The sequence below is a fragment of the Oncorhynchus keta genome, chromosome 28 (genome assembly GCF_023373465.1).
Source record: "Oncorhynchus keta strain PuntledgeMale-10-30-2019 chromosome 28, Oket_V2, whole genome shotgun sequence".
Taxonomy (NCBI): Eukaryota; Metazoa; Chordata; class Actinopteri; order Salmoniformes; family Salmonidae; genus Oncorhynchus; species Oncorhynchus keta.
In genome coordinates, this window is record NC_068448.1 from 5,614,249 (window position 1) to 5,632,691 (window position 18,443).

General features: G+C 39.3%; 1 protein-coding gene across 1 annotated transcript in view; it reads left to right on the plus strand.

Annotated features, from left to right (window-relative positions):
• Positions 1 to 18,443, plus strand: part of LOC118359423 (laminin subunit alpha-5-like) — a 301,123-nt gene that overhangs the window by 98,469 nt on the left and 184,211 nt on the right. The window contains 1 exon segment of the mRNA XM_052484170.1: positions 5,507 to 5,604. Within this exon segment, the coding sequence (XP_052340130.1) occupies positions 5,507 to 5,604 (98 nt within the window).

The window sequence follows — 18,443 nt, forward strand, 5'->3', positions numbered from 1 at the left end:
ACTGGGTTAGGACACATGGTAGTGGGTACTGGGTTAGGGTACTGGGTTAGGACACATGGTAGTGGGTACTGGGTTAGGGTACTGGGTTAGGACACATGGTAGTGGGTACTGGGTTAGGGTACTGGGTTAGGACACATGGTAGTGGGTACTGGGTTAGGATACATGGCCCTCCGCGACCCCACCGTCACACGCAGGGCGGGTACTGATGGGTACTGGGTTAGGGTACTGGGTTAGGATACATGGTAGTGGATTAGAATACTGGGTTAGGATACATGGTAGTGGTTAGTGGGTTAGGGTACTGGGTTAGGGTACTGGGTCAGGGTACTGGCTAGTGGATTAGAATACTGGGTTAGGATACATGTTATTGGGTTAGGGTACTGGGTTAGGGTACTGGGTAGTGGATTAGAATACTGGGTTAGGATACATCGTAGTGGTTAGTGGGTTAGGGTACTGGGTTAGGGTCCTGGGTTAGGACACATGGTAGTGGATTAGAATACTGGGTTAGGATACATGGTAGTGGGTTAGGGTACTGGGTTAGGATACATGGTAGTGGGTAGTGGGTTAGGGTACTGGGTTAGGATACATGGTAGTGGGTTAGGGTACTGGGTTAGGACACATGGTAGTGGGTACTGGGTTAGGACACATGGTAGTGGGTACTGGGTTAGGGTACTGGGTTAGGATACATAGTAGTGGATTAGAATACTGGGTTAGGATACATGGTAGTGGTTAGTGGGTTAGGGTACTGGGATAGGATACATGATAGTGGATTAGAATACTAGGTTAGGATACATGTTAGTGGTTAGTGGGTTAGGGTACTGGGTTAGGATACATGGTAGTGGTTAGTGGGTTAGGGTACTGGGTTAGGACACATGGTAGTGGGTACTGGGTTAGGATACATGGCCCTCCGCGACCCCACCGTCACACGCAGGGTGGGTACTGGGTTAGGACACATGCTAGTGGTTAGTGGGCTCGGGTACTGGGTTAGGACACATGGTAGTGGGTAGTGGGTTAGGGTACTGGGTAGTGGATTGGAATACTGGGTTAGGATACATGTTAGTGGGTTAGGGTACTGGGTTAGGGTACTGGGTTAGGGTACTGGGTAGTGGATTAGAATACTGGGTTAGGATACATGGTAGTGGTTAGTGGGTTAGGGTACTGGGTTAGGGTACTGGTTTAGGACACATGGTAGTGAATTAGAATACTGGGTTAGAATACATGGTAGTGGGTACTGGGTTAGGACACATGGTAGTGGGTACTGGGTTAGGATACATGGTAGTGGTTAGTGGGTTAGGGTACTGGGTTAGGATACATGGTAGTGGGTAGTGGGTTAGGTTACTGGGTTAGGATACATGGTAGTGGGTTAGGGTACTGGGTTAGGGTACTGGGTAGTGGATTAGAATACTGGGTTAGGATACATGTTAGTGGGTTAGGGTACTGGGTTAGGGTACTGGGTAGTGGATTAGAATACTGGGTTAGGATACATGGTAGTGGTTAGTGGGTTAGGGTACTGGGTGAGGGTACTGGTTTAGGACACATGGTAGTGAATTAGAATACTGGGTTAGGATACATGATAGTGGGTACTGGGTTAGGGTACTGGGTTAGGATATATGGTAGTGGGTTAGGGTACTGGGTTAGGACACATGGTAGTGGGTACTGGGTTAGGACACATGTTAGTGGGTACTGGGTTAGGATACATGGTAGTGGTTAGTGGGTTAGGGTACTGGGTTAGGATACATGGTAGTGGGTAGTGGGTTAGGGTACTGGGTTAGGATACATGGTAGTGGGTTAGGGTACTGGGTTAGGACACATGGTAGTGGGTACTGGGTTAGGATACATGGTAGTGGGTAGTGGGTTAGGATACTGGGTTAGGGTACTGGGTTAGGACACATGGTAGTGGATTAGAATACTGGGTTAGGATACATGGTAGTGGTTAGTGGGTTAGGGTACTGGGTTAGGATACATGGTAGTGGGTAGTGGGTTAGGATACATGGCCCTCCGCGACCCCACCGTCACACGCAGGGTGGGTACTGGGTTAGGACACATGGTAGTGGGTACTGGGTTAGGACACATGGTAGTGGGTACTGGGTTAGGATACATGGCCCTCCGCGACCCCACCGTCACACGCAGGGTGGGTACTGGGTTAGGACACATGGTAGTGGTTAGTGGGCTAGGGTACTGGGTTAGGACACATGGTAGTGGGTAGTGGGTTAGGGTACTGGGTTAGGATACATGGTAGTGGGTAGTGGGTTAGGATACTGGGTTAGGACACATGGTAGTGGGTAGTGGGTTAGGGTACTGGGTTAGGATACATGGTAGTGGGTAGTGGGTTAGGGTACTGGGTTAGGACACATGGTAGTGGGTAGTGGGTAGTGGGTTAGGGTACTGGGTTAGGATACATGGTAGTGGGTAGTGGGTTAGGGTACTGGGTTAGGATACATGGTAGTGCGTAGTGGGTTAGGGTACTGGGTTAGGATACATGGTAGTGGGTTAGGGTACTGGGTTAGGACACATAGTAGTGGGTAGTGGGTTAGGGTACTGGGTTAGGACACATAGTAGTGGGTAGTGGGTTAGGGTACTGGGTTAGGATACATGGTAGTTGGTACTGGGTTAGGATACATGGTCGTGGATTTGAATACTGGGTTAGGATACATGGTAGTGGTTAGTGGGTTATTGTACTGGGTTAGGATACATGGTAGTGGGTAGTGGGTTAGGGTACTGGGTTAGGATACATGGTAGTGCGTAGTGGTTTAGGGTACTGGGTTAGGATACATGGTAGTGGGTTAGGGTACTGGGTTAGGACACATGGTAGTGGGTACTGGGTTAGGACACATGGTAGTGGGTACTGGGTTAGGATACATGGCCCTCCGCGACCCCACCGTCACACGCAGGGTGGGTACTGGGTTAGGACACATGGTAGTGGTTAGTGGGCTAGGGTACTGGGTTAGGACACATGGTAGTGGGTAGTGGGTTAGGGTACTGGGTTAGGACACATGGTAGTGGGTAGTGGGTTAGGGTACTGGGTTAGGACACATGGTAGTGGGTAGTGGGTTAGGGTACTGGGTTAGGATACATGGTAGTGGGTACTGGGTTAGGATACATGGCCCTCCGCGACCCCACCGTCACACGCAGGGTGGGTACTGGGTTAGGGTACTGGGTTAGGACACATAGTAGTGGGTAGTGGGTTAGGGTACTGGGTTAGGATACATGGTAGTTGGTACTGGGTTAGGATACATGGTTGTGGATTTGAATACTGGGTTAGGATACATGGTAGTGGTTAGTGGGTTAGGGTACTGGGATAGGATACATGGTAGTGGATTAGAATACTGGGTTAGGATACATGGTAGTGGGTTAGGGCACTGGGATAGGATACATGGTAGTGGATTAGAATACTGGGTTAGGATACATGGTAGTGGGTAGTGGGTTAGGATACTGGGTTAGGATACATGGTAGTGGGTAGTGGGTTAGGGTACTGGGATAGGATACATGGTAGTGGATTAGAATACTGGGTTAGGATACATGGTAGTGGTTAGTGGGTTAGGGTACTGGGTTAGGATACATGGTAGTGGGTAGTGGGTTAGGGTACTGGGATAGGATACATGGTAGTGGATTAGAATACTGGGTTAGGATACATGGTAGTGGATTAGAATACTGGGTTAGGATACATGGTAGTGGTTGGTGGGTTAGGGTACTGGGTTAGGATACATGGTAGTGGGTAGTGGGTTAGGGTACTGGGATAGGATACATGGTAGTGGATTAGAATACTGGGTTAGGATACATGGTAGTGGATTAGAATACTGGGTTAGGATACATGGTAGTGGTTAGTGGGTTAGGGTACTGGGTTAGGATACATGGTAGTGGGTAGTGGGTTAGGGTACTGGGATAGGATACATGGTAGTGGATTAGAATACTGGGTTAGGATACAAGGTAGTGGTTAGTGGGTTAGTGTACTGGGATAGGATACATGGTAGTGGGTACTGGGTCAGGATTCTGGGTTAGGGTACTGAGTTAGGATACTGGGTTAGGATTCTGAGTAGTGGGTACTGAGTTAGGATTCTGGGTAGTGGGTACTGGGTTAAGATACTGGGTTAAGGTACTGAGTTAGGATACTGGGTTAGGATACTGAGTTAGGATACTGGGTTAAGGTACTGGGTTAGGGTGCTGGGTTAGGATACTGGGTTAGGATACATGGTACTGTGTAGTGGATTAGGATACTGGGTTAGGATACTGGGGTAGGATACTGGGTTAGGATACTGTGTTAGGATACTGGGTTAGGGTACTGTATTAGCGTACTGTGTTAGGATACATGGTAGTGGGTTAGGATACTGTGTAGTGGATTAGGATACTGGGTTAGGGTACTGAGTTAGGATACTGGGTCAGGATACTGGGTTAGGATACTGGGTTAGGGTACTGGGTTAGGTTTGTGGTTAGGATACTGGATTAGGTTTGTGGTTAGGGTACTGGGTAAGGTTTGTGGTTAGGGTACTGGGTTAGGGTACGGTGTAGTGGATTAGGATACTGGGTTAGGGTACTTGGTTAGGTTTGTGGTTAGGGTACTGGGTTAGGATACTGGGTTAGGTTTGTGGTTAGGGTACTGAGTTAGGTTTGTGGTTAGGGTACTGGGTTAGGATACTGGGTTCGGTTTGTGGTTAGGATACTGGAATAGGTTTGTGGTTAGGGTACTGGGTTAGGTTTGTGGTTAGGGTACTGGGTTAGGATACTGGGTTAGGTTTGTGGTTAGGATACTGTGTAGTGGATTAGGATAATGGGTTAGGGTACTGGGTTAGGTTTGTGGTTAGGGTACTGGGTTAGGGTACTGTGTAGTGGATTAGTATACTGGGTTAGGTTTGTGGTTAGGGTACTGGGTTAGGGTACTGGGTTAGGTTTGTGGTTAGGGTACTGGGTTAGGGTACTGGGTTAGGTTTGTGGTTAGGGTACTGGGTTAGGATACTGGGTTCGGTTTGTGGTTAGGATACTGGAATAGGTTTGTGGTTAGGGTACTGGGTTAGGTTTGTGGTTAGGGTACTGGGTTAGGATACTGGGTTAGGTTTGTGGTTAGGATACTGTGTAGTGGATTAGGATAATGGGTTAGGGTACTGGGTTAGGTTTGTGGTTAGGGTACTGGGTTAGGGTACTGTGTAGTGGATTAGTATACTGGGTTAGGTTTGTGGTTAGGGTACTGGGTTAGGGTACTGGGTTAGGTTTGTGGTTAGGGTACTGGGTTAGGGTACTGGGTTAGGTTTGTGGTTAGGGTACTGGGTTAGGGTACAGGACCAACACCCTCCTGGGGCACCTGATAGGCAAGGCCCTCCGTGATCCAACCATCACACACAGGGTGGGTACTACTGGGCAGAGGGGAGAGAGGGTAGGGGGAAGGAGGTAGAGAAGGGGTCAGTGGGTTGGGGAGCAGGTGGTAGAAAAGCACTTTACATTAAAAAAATGCAGATATATTGTGCAATCACTTGTCAACTTGATCTAATGTCTTTGTGCTCTGCCTGTCTCCCTGCAGTATTACTACAGTATCAAGGACATCAGTATCGGAGGTCGCTGTGTGTGTAACGGACACGCTGAGGCCTGCGACCCACACGACCCCAACGACCCCTACAAGTAAGAGGGACAGTCTGACTATACACTAATAGATGATAGCTTCTAGAATAGAGATTACTACACCTCAATTGATTCTATAGAGATTACTACACCTAAATTGATTCTGTAGAGATTACTACACCTCAATATATTCTGTAGAGATTACTACACCTCAATATATTCTGTAGAGATTACTACACCTCAATATATTCTGTAGAGATTACTACACCTCAATTGATTCTGTAGAGATTACTACACCTAAATTGATTCTGTAGAGATTACTACACCTCAATATATTCTGTAGAGATTACTACACCTCATTAGATTCTGTAGAGATTACTACACCTAAATTGATTATGTAGAGATTACTACATCTCAATATATTCTGTAGAGATTACTACACCTCATTAGATTCTGTAGAGATTACTACACCTAAATTGATTATGTAGAGATTACTACACCTCATTAGATTCTCTAGAGATTACTACACCTAAATTGATTATGTAGAGATTACTACACCTCAATATATTCTGTAGAGATTACTACACCTCAATATATTCTGTAGAGATTACTACACCTCAATATATTCTGTAGAGATTACTACACCTCAATATATTCTGAGAGATTACTACACCTGAATATATTCTGTAGAGATTACTACACCTCAATAGATTCTGTAGAGATTACTACACCTCAATATATTCTGTAGAGATTACTACACCTCAATATATTCTGTAGAGATTACTACACCTCAATATATTCTGTAGAGATTACTACACCTCAATATATTCTGTAGAGATTACTACACCTCAATAGATTCTGTAGAGATTACTACACCTCAATATATTCTGTAGAGATTACTACACCTCAATAGATTCTGTAGAGATTACTACACCTAAATTGATTATGTAGAGATTACTACACCTCAATATATTCTGTAGAGATTACTACACCTCAATATATTCTGTAGAGATTACTACACCTCAATAGATTCTGTAGAGATTACTACACCTCAATAGATTCTGTAGAGATTACTACACCTAAATTACACACATAAATTCTGTTAATTAATTAAAGACATTTAGTCTTAAATGAACCTGACTCCTCTCTTTACCTCTCACCTACGTGTATGTTTGCATACGGACCCCCGCGCTTCTCAACATCATCGAGAAACATTGAGTTTCCTTGTAGGCCTACTTGGGGGGAGGGTGGAAACTGGGAAGCGAGTTGGAGCCTGTTTCTGTTAAGAGTTTTGTTTTTTTAATTAAAGAATGTGATAAAAGGTTGATGAATGAAAACATTTCATAGTTGTTGTTTAATTTGGTCTAAAATCAAATAAAATCACTGTGGGCTAAATATTCTATCGACTACATCGTACTGAATTGTTATAAATAATTCAAATTAAACAGTTCAGGGGGGAAAAACATGAATCTGGTAAAAGGCCGACATTTGGACGTTTACAATTTTTTTTTAAAGTCTGACCTGTAGAAATGTAAACATTGTGAATTTAGAGACAATGTATTCCTTAACAACAGTCTATCGTTAAGGGGATTTACTGTCACACCCTGACCATAGTTTGCTTTGTATGTTTCTATGTTTTGTTTGGTCAGGGTGTGATCTGAGTGGGCATTCTATGTTACATGTCTACTTTGTCTATTTCTATGTTTGGCCTGATGTGGTTCTCAATCAGAGGCAGGTGTTAGTCATTGTCTCTGATTGGGAGCCATATTTAGGTAGCCTGTTTGGTGTTGGGTTTTTGTGGGTGATTGTTCCTGTCTCTGTGTTTGTGGCACCAGATAGGACTGTTTTGGGTTTTCAACGTTTCTTGTTTTGTTTGTTTTGTTTGTTTGTTTTGTTTGTTTGTTTGTTTGTTTTGTTTGTTTTGTTTGTTTGTTTGTTTGTTTTGTTTGTTTGTTTTGTTTGTTTGTTTGTTTGTTTGTTTGTTTGTTTGTTTGTTTTGTTTGGTTTGTTTGTTTTGTTTGTTTTGTTTGTTTGTTTGTTTGTTTGTTTGTTTTGTTCATGTGAAGAGTCTTTATTAAAGAACCATGAATAGTAACCACGCTGCATTTTGGTCCACCTCTCCTTCGACACAAGAAAAGCGTTACACTTACAGTCAATCTGTTACCGGGCTCTCAACATCATTATCCTTAGGATATTCACACAATACCGGGCTCTCAACATCATTATCCTTAGGATATTCACACAATACCGGGCTCTCAACATCATTATCCTTAGGATATTCACACAATACCGGGCTCTCAACATCATTATCCTTAGGATATTCACACAATACCGGGCTCAACATCATTATCCTTAGGATATTCACACAATACCGGGCTCTCAACATCATTATCCTTAGGATATTCACACAATACCGGGCTCTCAACATCATTATCCTTAGGATATTCACACAATACCGGGCTCTCAGCATCATTATCCTTAGGATATTCACACAATACCGGGCTCTCAACATCATTATCCTTAGGATATTCACACAATACCGGGCTCTCAACATCATTATCCTTAGGATATTCACACAATACCGGGCTCTCAACATCATTATCCTTAGGATATTCACACAATACCGGGCTCTCAACATCATTATCCTTAGGATATTCACACAATACCGGGCTCTCAACATCATTATCCTTAGGATATTCACACAATACCGGGCTCTCAACATCATTATCCTTAGGATATTCACACAATACCGGGCTCTCAACATCATTATCCTTAGGATATTCACACAATACCGGGCTCTCAACATCATTATCCTTAGGATATTCACACAATACCGGGCTCTCAACATCATTATCCTTAGGATATTCACACAATACCGGGCTCTCAACATCATTATCCTTAGGATATTCACACAATACCGGGCTCTCAACATCATTATCCTTAAGATATTCACACAATACCGGGCTCAACATCATTATCCTTAGGATATTCACACAATACCGGGCTCTCAACATCATTATCCTTAGGATATTCACACAATACCGGGCTCAACATCATTATCCTTAGGATATTCACACAATACCGGGCTCTCAACATCATTATCCTTAGGATATTCACACAATACCGGGCTCTCAACATCATTATCCTTAGGATATTCACACAATACCGGGCTCAACATCATTATCCTTAGGATATTCACACAATACCGGGCTCAACATCATTATCCTTAGGATATTCACACAATACCGGGCTCAACATCATTATCCTTAGGATATTCACACAATACCGGGCTCAACATCATTATCCTTAGGATATTCACACAATACCGGGCTCAACATCATTATCCTTAGGATATTCACACAATACCGGGCTCAACATCATTATCCTTAGGATATTCACACAATACCGGGCTCTCAACATCATTATCCTTAGGATATTCACACAATACCGGGCTCAACATCATTATCCTTAGGATATTCACACAATACCGGGCTCTCAACATCATTATCCTTAGGATATTCACACAATACCGGGCTCTCAACATCATTATCCTTAGGATATTCACACAATACCGGGCTCTCAACATCATTATCCTTAGGATATTCACACAATACCGGGCTCTCAACATCATTATCCTTAGGATATTCACACACTACCGGGCTCTCAACATCATTATCCTTAGGATATTCACACAATACCGGGCTCTCAACATCATTATCCTTAGGATATTCACACAATACCGGGCTCTCAACATCATTATCCTTAGGATATTCACACAATACCGGGCTCTCAACATCATTATCCTTAGGATATTCACACAATACCGGGCTCAACATCATTATCCTTAGGATATTCACACAATACCGGGCTCTCAACATCATTATCCTTAGGATATTCACACAATACCGGGCTCTCAACATCATTATCCTTAGGATATTCACACAATACCGGGCTCTCAACATCATTATCCTTAGGATATTCACACAATACCGGGCTCTCAACATCATTATCCTTAGGATATTCACACAATACCGGGCTCTCAACATCATTATCCTTAGGATATTCACACAATACCGGGCTCTCAACATCATTATCCTTAGGATATTCACACAATACCGGGCTCAACATCATTATCCTTAGGATATTCACACAATACCGGGCTCTCAACATCATTATCCTTAGGATATTCACACAATACCGGGCTCTCAACATCATTATCCTTAGGATATTCACACAATACCGGGCTCTCAACATCATTATCCTTAGGATATTCACACAATACCGGGCTCTCAACATCATTATCCTTAGGATATTCACACAATACCGGGCTCTCAACATCATTATCCTTAGGATATTCACACAATACCGGGCTCTCAACATCATTATCCTTAGGATATTCACACAATACCGGGCTCTCAACATCATTATCCTTAGGATATTCACACAATACCGGGCTCTCAACATCATTATCCTTAGGATATTCACACAATACCGGGCTCTCAACATCATTATCCTTAGGATATTCACACAATACCGGGCTCTCAACATCATTATCCTTAGGATATTCACACAATACCGGGCTCTCAACATCATTATCCTTAGGATATTCACACAATACCGGGCTCTCAACATCATTATCCTTAGGATATTCACACAATACCGGGCTCTCAACATCATTATCCTTAGGATATTCACACAATACCGGGCTCTCAACATCATTATCCTTAGGATATTCACACAATACCGGGCTCTCAACATCATTATCCTTAGGATATTCACACAATACCGGGCTCTCAACATCATTATCCTTAGGATATTCACACAATACCGGGCTCTCAACATCATTATCCTTAGGATATTCACACAATACCGGGCTCTCAACATCATTATCCTTAGGATATTCACACAATACCGGGCTCTCAACATCATTATCCTTAGGATATTCACACAATACCGGGCTCTCAACATCATTATCCTTAGGATATTCACACAATACCGGGCTCTCAACATCATTATCCTTAGGATATTCACACAATACCGGGCTCTCAACATCATTATCCTTAGGATATTCACACAATACCGGGCTCTCAACATCATTATCCTTAGGATATTCACACAATACCGGGCTCTCAACATCATTATCCTTAGGATATTCACACAATACCGGGCTCTCAACATCATTATCCTTAGGATATTCACACAATACCGGGCTCTCAACATCATTATCCTTAGGATATTCACACAATACCGGCGGGTGTTGCGCAATAGCCTACACATTTGCGCGCAGTGGACTTGGTGTCCAATCCCGAAGCACAGAAACATATGAAAACACTAACTCATTACCTTGATGCTTTTTTACTAGAACCTGCTGTAAATAAAAGCAGGAAGTGGCATCTTTTAGTCACTCGACTGTCGTTCAGGAATTATTTACTGGATCAACTGATGATGGTTGGCAATAGGACTACCTATTACCTAAACTATTACCTACTACCTAAACTATAGAATATATACTGTGATATACTATAGAATACCGACTGTGATAAACTATAGAATATATACTGTGATAAACTATAGAATATATATATACTGTGATATGCTATAGAATATATACACTGTGATAAACTATATAATATATATTGTGATAAACTATAGAATATATACTGTGATATACTATAGAATATATACTATGATAAACTATAGAATATATACTGTGATAAACTATAGAATATATACTGTGATATACTATAGAATATATAATGTGATAATATATATACTGTGATAAACTAAATAACATATACTGTGATATACTATAGAATATATACTGTGATATACTATAGAATATATACTGTGATAAACTATAGAATATATATACTGTGATAAACTAAAGAACATATACTGTGATATACTATAGAATATATACTGTGATAATATATATACTGTGATATACTATAGAATATATACTGTGATAATATATATACTGTGATATACTATAGAATATATACTGTGATATACTATAGAATATATACTGTGATAAACTATAGAATATATATACTGTGATAAACTATAGAATTTATATACTGTGATATACTATAGAATATATACTGTGATATACTATAGAATATATACTGTGATAATATATATACTGTGATATACTATAGAATATATACTGTGATAATATATATACTGTGATATACTATAGAATATATACTGTGATAATATATATACTGTGATATACTATAGAATATATACTGTGATATACTATAGAATATATACTGTGATAAACTATAGAATATATATACTGTGATAAACTATAGAATTTATATACTGTGATATACTATAGAATATATACTGTGATATACTATAGAATATATACTGTGATATACTATAGAATATATACTGTGATATACTATAGAATATATACTGTGATATACTATAGAATATATACTGTGATATACTATAGAATATATACTGTGATATACTATAGAATATATACTGTGATATACTATAGAATATATACTGTGATAAACTATAGAATATATATACTGTGATAAACTAAAGAACATATACTGTGATATACTATAGAATATATACTGTGATATACTATAGAATATATACTGTGATATACTATAGAATATATACTGTGATATACTATAGAATATATACTGTGATATACTATAGAATATATACTGTGATAAACTATAGAATATATACTGTGATATACTATAGAATATATACTGTGATATACTATAGAATATATACTGTGATATACTATAGAATATATACTGTGATATACTATAGAATATATACTGTGATAATATATATACTGTGATATACTATAGAATATATACTGTGATAATATATATACTGTTATATACTATAGAATATATACTGTGATAATATATATACTGTGATATACTATAGAATATATACTGTGATATACTATAGAATATATACTGTGATAAACTATAGAATATATACTGTGATAAACTATAGAATTTATATACTGTGATATACTATAGAATATATACTGTGATATACTATAGAATATATACTGTGATATACTATAGAATATATACTGTGATATACTATAGAATATATACTGTGATATACTATAGAATATATACTGTGATATACTATAGAATATATACTGTGATATACTATAGAATATATACTGTGATAAACTATAGAATATATATACTGTGATAAACTAAAGAACATATACTGTGATATACTATAGAATATATACTGTGATATACTATAGAATATATACTGTGATATACTATAGAATATATACTGTGATATACTATAGAATATATACTGTGATATACTATAGAATATATACTGTGATAAGCTATAGAATATATATACTGTGATAAACTATAGAATATATACTGTGATATACTATAGAATATATACTGTGATATACTATAGAATATATACTGTGATATACTATAGAATATATACTGTGATATACTATAGAATATATACTGTGATAATATATATACTGTGATAAACTAAAGAACATATACTGTGATATACTATAGAATATATACTGTGATATACTATAGAATATATACTGTGATAAACTATAGAATATATACTGTGATATACTATAGAATATATACTGTGATAAACTATAGAATATATACTGTGATATACTATAGAATATATACTGTGATATACTATAGAATATATACTGTGATAATATATATACTGTGATATACTATAGAATATATACTGTGATATACTATAGAATATATACTGTGATAAACTATAGAATATATATACTGTGATATACTATAGAATATATACTGTGATATACTATAGAATATATACTGTGATATACTATAGAATATATACTGTGATATACTATAGAATATATACTGTGATATACTATAGAATATATACTGTGATATACTATAGAATATATACTGTGATATACTATAGAATATATACTGTGATATACTATAGAATATATACTGTGATATACTATAGAATATATACTGTGATATACTATAGAATATATACTGTGATAAACTATAGAATATATATACTGTGATAAACTAAAGAACATATACTGTGATATACTATAGAATATATACTGTGATATACTATAGAATATATACTGTGATATACTATAGAATATATACTGTGATATACTATAGAATATATACTGTGATATACTATAGAATATATACTGTGATAAGCTATAGAATATATATACTGTGATAAACTATAGAATATATACTGTGATATACTATAGAATATATACTGTGATATACTATAGAATATATACTGTGATATACTATAGAATATATACTGTGATATACTATAGAATATATACTGTGATAATATATATACTGTGATAAACTAAAGAACATATACTGTGATATACTATAGAATATATACTGTGATATACTATAGAATATATACTGTGATAAACTATAGAATATATACTGTGATATACTATAGAATATATACTGTGATAAACTATAGAATATATACTGTGATATACTATAGAATATATACTGTGATATACTATAGAATATATACTGTGATATACTATAGAATATATACTGTGATATACTATAGAATATATACTGTGATATACTATAGAATATATACTGTGATAAACTATAGAATATATATACTGTGATATACTATAGAATATATACTGTGATATACTATAGAATATATACTGTGATATACTATAGAATATATACTGTGATATACTATAGAATATATACTGTGATAAACTATAGAATATATATACTGTGATATACTATAGAATATATACTGTGATATACTATAGAATATATACTGTGATAAACTATAGAATATATACTGTGATATACTATAGAATATATACTGTGATATACTATAGAATATATACTGTGATATACTATAGAATATATACTGTGATAAACTATAGAATATATATACTGTGATATACTATAGAATATATACTGTGATATACTATAGAATATATACTGTGATATACTATAGAATATATACTGTGATATACTATAGAATATATACTGTGATAAACTATAGAATATATATACTGTGATATACTATAGAATATATACTGTGATATACTATAGAATATATACTGTGATAAACTATAGAATATATACTGTGATATACTATAGAATATATACTGTGATATACTATAGAATATATACTGTGATATACTATAGAATATATACTGTGATATACTATAGAATATATACTGTGATATACTATAGAATATATACTGTGATATACTATATACTGTGATATACTATAGAATATATACTGTGATATACTATATACTGTGATATACTATATACTGTGATATACTATATACTGTGATATACTATAGAATACTTCATTTTGGTGACGTGAACATTGATGGCTGCTAAAGGGTTTTTGTCAGCCGTCGTTTAGCGTTTAGCGTTTAGCGTTTAGCGCACCACCAGAATGATTGTCCTGCTGGTGATGACCCGCCAGGTTTCGATAGGCTTCTTATTGTTTTCATTCACACCTAGCTAACATGTTCAATCAACAAACAGTCTGGACACTTTCCTACTGTCCTCAGTCACATTTCTGTCTCTAAATTTCATTTACAAAAATAATACAGTCAATTGATACAGACTTTCCATATTGGTGCTATATTCAGTGTGTTGCTGGTTAAACATCGTGTTCCAGTCCCTCGTGGGAATCGGTCCCAGTAAGTTGCTGTGCATAATATCTAATATCCTACAACCGCCTCATATTGTGCTGAAAGTCAATGAGTCTGCGCTGTGTCTTGCCCTTTCAGGATATGGCATTTTGAGTCTGACAAGGTACAAATCTGTCGTTCTGCCCCTGAACAGGCAGTTAATCCACTGTTCCCAGGCTGTCATTGAAAATAAGAATTTGTTCTTAACTGACTTGCCTAGTTAAATAAAGGAAAAATAAATAGAGCAATTTCAAACAAAAATTAATTATTCAAAATGGTTGAAATTACTTTTCTTTCTTCAATTGAACTTTATTTGACACCGGTTTATTAGTCAGCAGGGTTTAGATGTTTAGATGTTTAGATGTTTAGATGATTAGATGTTTAGATGTTTAGATGATTAGATGTTTAGATGTTTAGATGTTTAGATGTTTAGATGATTAGATGTTTAGATGTTTAGATGTTTAGATGTTTAGATGATTAGATGTTTAGATGTTTAGATGTTTAGATGTTTAGATGATTAGATGTTTAGATGTTTAGATGTTTAGATGTTTAGATGTTTAGATGATTAGATGTTTAGATGTTTAGATGATTAGATGTTTAGATGTTTAGATGTTTAGATGATTAGATGTTTAGATGTTTAGATGTTTAGATGATTAGATGTTTAGATGTTTAGATGTTTAGATGTTTAGATGATTAGATGTTTAGATGTTTAGATGTTTAGATGTTTAGATGATTAGATGTTTAGATGTTTAGATGTTTAGATGTTTAGATGTTTAGATGATTAGATGTTTAGATGTTTAGATGTTTAGATGATTAGATGTTTAGATGTTTAGATGTTTAGATGTTTAGATGTTTAGATGTTTAGATGTTTAGATGTTTAGATGTTTAGATGTTTAGATGTTTAGATGTTTAGATGATTAGATGATTAGATGTTTAGATGTTTAGATGTTTAGATGTTTAGATGTTTAGATGTTTAGATGTTTAGATGTTTCCAGTAATCCTCTTTTATTTATTCTGTCAACATTGTAGAAGCTGGATATCGTGTCACCTCCCTCCCTACCTCCCTCCCTCCCTCCCTACCGCCCTCCCTACCTCCCTCCCTCCCTACCTCCCTCCCTCCCTCCCTCCCCTCCCTACCGCCCTCCCTACCTCCCTCCCGCCCTCCCTCCCCCCCTCCCTCCCTCCCTCCCTCCCTCCCTCCCTCCCTCCCTCCCTCCCTCCCTCCCTACCTCCCTCCCTCCCTACCGCCCTCCCTACCTCCCTCCCTCCCTACCCTACCGCCCTCCCTCCCTCCCTCCCTACCTCCCTCCCTCCCTCCCTCCCTACCTCCCTCCCTCCCTACCGCCCTCCCTACCTCCCTCCCCCCTCCCTCCCTCCCTCCCTCCCTCCCTACCTCCCTCCCTCCCTCCCTCCCTCCCTCCCTCCCTCCCTCCCTACCTCCCTACCTCCCTCCCTCCCCTACCGCCCTCCCTACCTCCCTCCCGCCCTCCCTCCCTCCCTCCCTCCCTCCCTCCCTCCCTCCCTCCCTCCCTACCTCCCCTCCCTCCCTCCCTCCCTCCCTACCGCCCTCCCTACCTCCCTCCCTCCCTCCCTCCCTCCCTCCCTCCCTCCCTCCCTCCTCCCGCCCTCCCTCCCTCCCTCCCTCCCTCCCTCCCTCCCGCCCTCCCTACCTCCCTCCCGCCCTCCCTCCCTCCCCCTCCCTACCTCCCTCCCTCCCTCCCTCCCTCCCTACCTCCCTACCTCCCTCCTTCCCTACCTCCCTCCCTCCCTCCCTACCTCCCTCCCCTCCCTCCCTCCCTCCCCTACCGCCCTCCCTACCTCCCTCCCTCCCTACCTCCCTCCCTCCCTCCCTACCTACCTCCCTCCCTACCGCCCTCCCTACCTCCCTCCCGCCCTCCCTCCCTCCCTCCCTACCTCCCTCCCTCCCTCCCTCCCTACCTACCTCCCTCCCTCCCTACCTCCCTCCCTCCCTCCCTACCTCCCTCCCCCTCCCTCCCTACCTCCCTCCCTACCTCCCTCCCTCCTTCCCTACCTCCCTCCCTCCTTCCCTACCTCCCTCCCTCCCTACCTACCTCCCTCCCTTCGAAAGAAGTAGACCAAAGTGTAGTGTGGTGAGCGTACAATTTTCCTTTTATTTAAAAAGGCGCCAACAAAACAACAAAGGAAGTGAAGCTTACAGGGCTCTAGCGCCACTAACAAAAGTCAACTACCCACAATCACAAGTGGAGAAAAAAAAGGGCTGCCTAAGTATGATTCCCAATCAGAGACAACGATAGACAGCTGTCCCTGATTGGGAACCAGACCCGGCCAAAACATAGAAATAAAGAAACATAGAAAACAAAACATAGAATGCTCACCCCACATCACACCATGACCTAACCAAATAGAGAACTAAACAGCTCTCTAAGGTCAAGGCGAGAGATAAAAACAGTATAGGGATGAGGTAGGTAGTTGGATGTATGTTATAGTGTGTTTGTATTGCATGTGTCATCTGTGCCTGTGTGTGTGTTTGTATTGCATGTGTCTGTGCCTGTGTGTGTGTGTTTGTATTGCATGTGTCTGTGCCTGTGTGTGTGTTTGTGTGTTTTGTGTCTCTTCACACCCCCCACTGTACAATAAGGCATATTTTTTTATCTGATTCTACTGCTGCATCAGTTACCTGATGTGGAATAGAGTTCCATGTAGTCATGGCTCTATGTAGTACTGTGGAATAGAGTTCCATGTAGTCATGGCTCTATGTAGTACTGTGGAATAGAGTTCCATGTAGTCATGGCTCTATGTAGTACTGTGGAATAGAGTTCCATGTAGTCATGGCTCTATGTAGTACTGTGGAATAGAGTTCCATGTTGTCATGGCTCTATGTAGTACTGTGGAATAGAGTTCCATGTAGTCATGGCTCTATGTAGTACTGTGGAATAGAGTTCCATGTAGTCATGGCTCTATGTAGTACTGTGGAATAGAGTTCCATGTAGTCATGGCTCTATGTAGTACTGTGGAATAGAGTTCCATGTAGTCATGGCTCTATGTAGTATTGTGGAATAGAGTTCCATGTAGTCATGGCTCTATGTAGTACTGTGCCTCCCATAGTCTGTTCTGGACTTGGGGACTGTGAAGAGACCTCTGGTAGCATGTCTTGTGGGGTGTCTAGATAATTGCTTTCACTAGTTTTTGTCAGGGCCAAATACACTCCCCCACA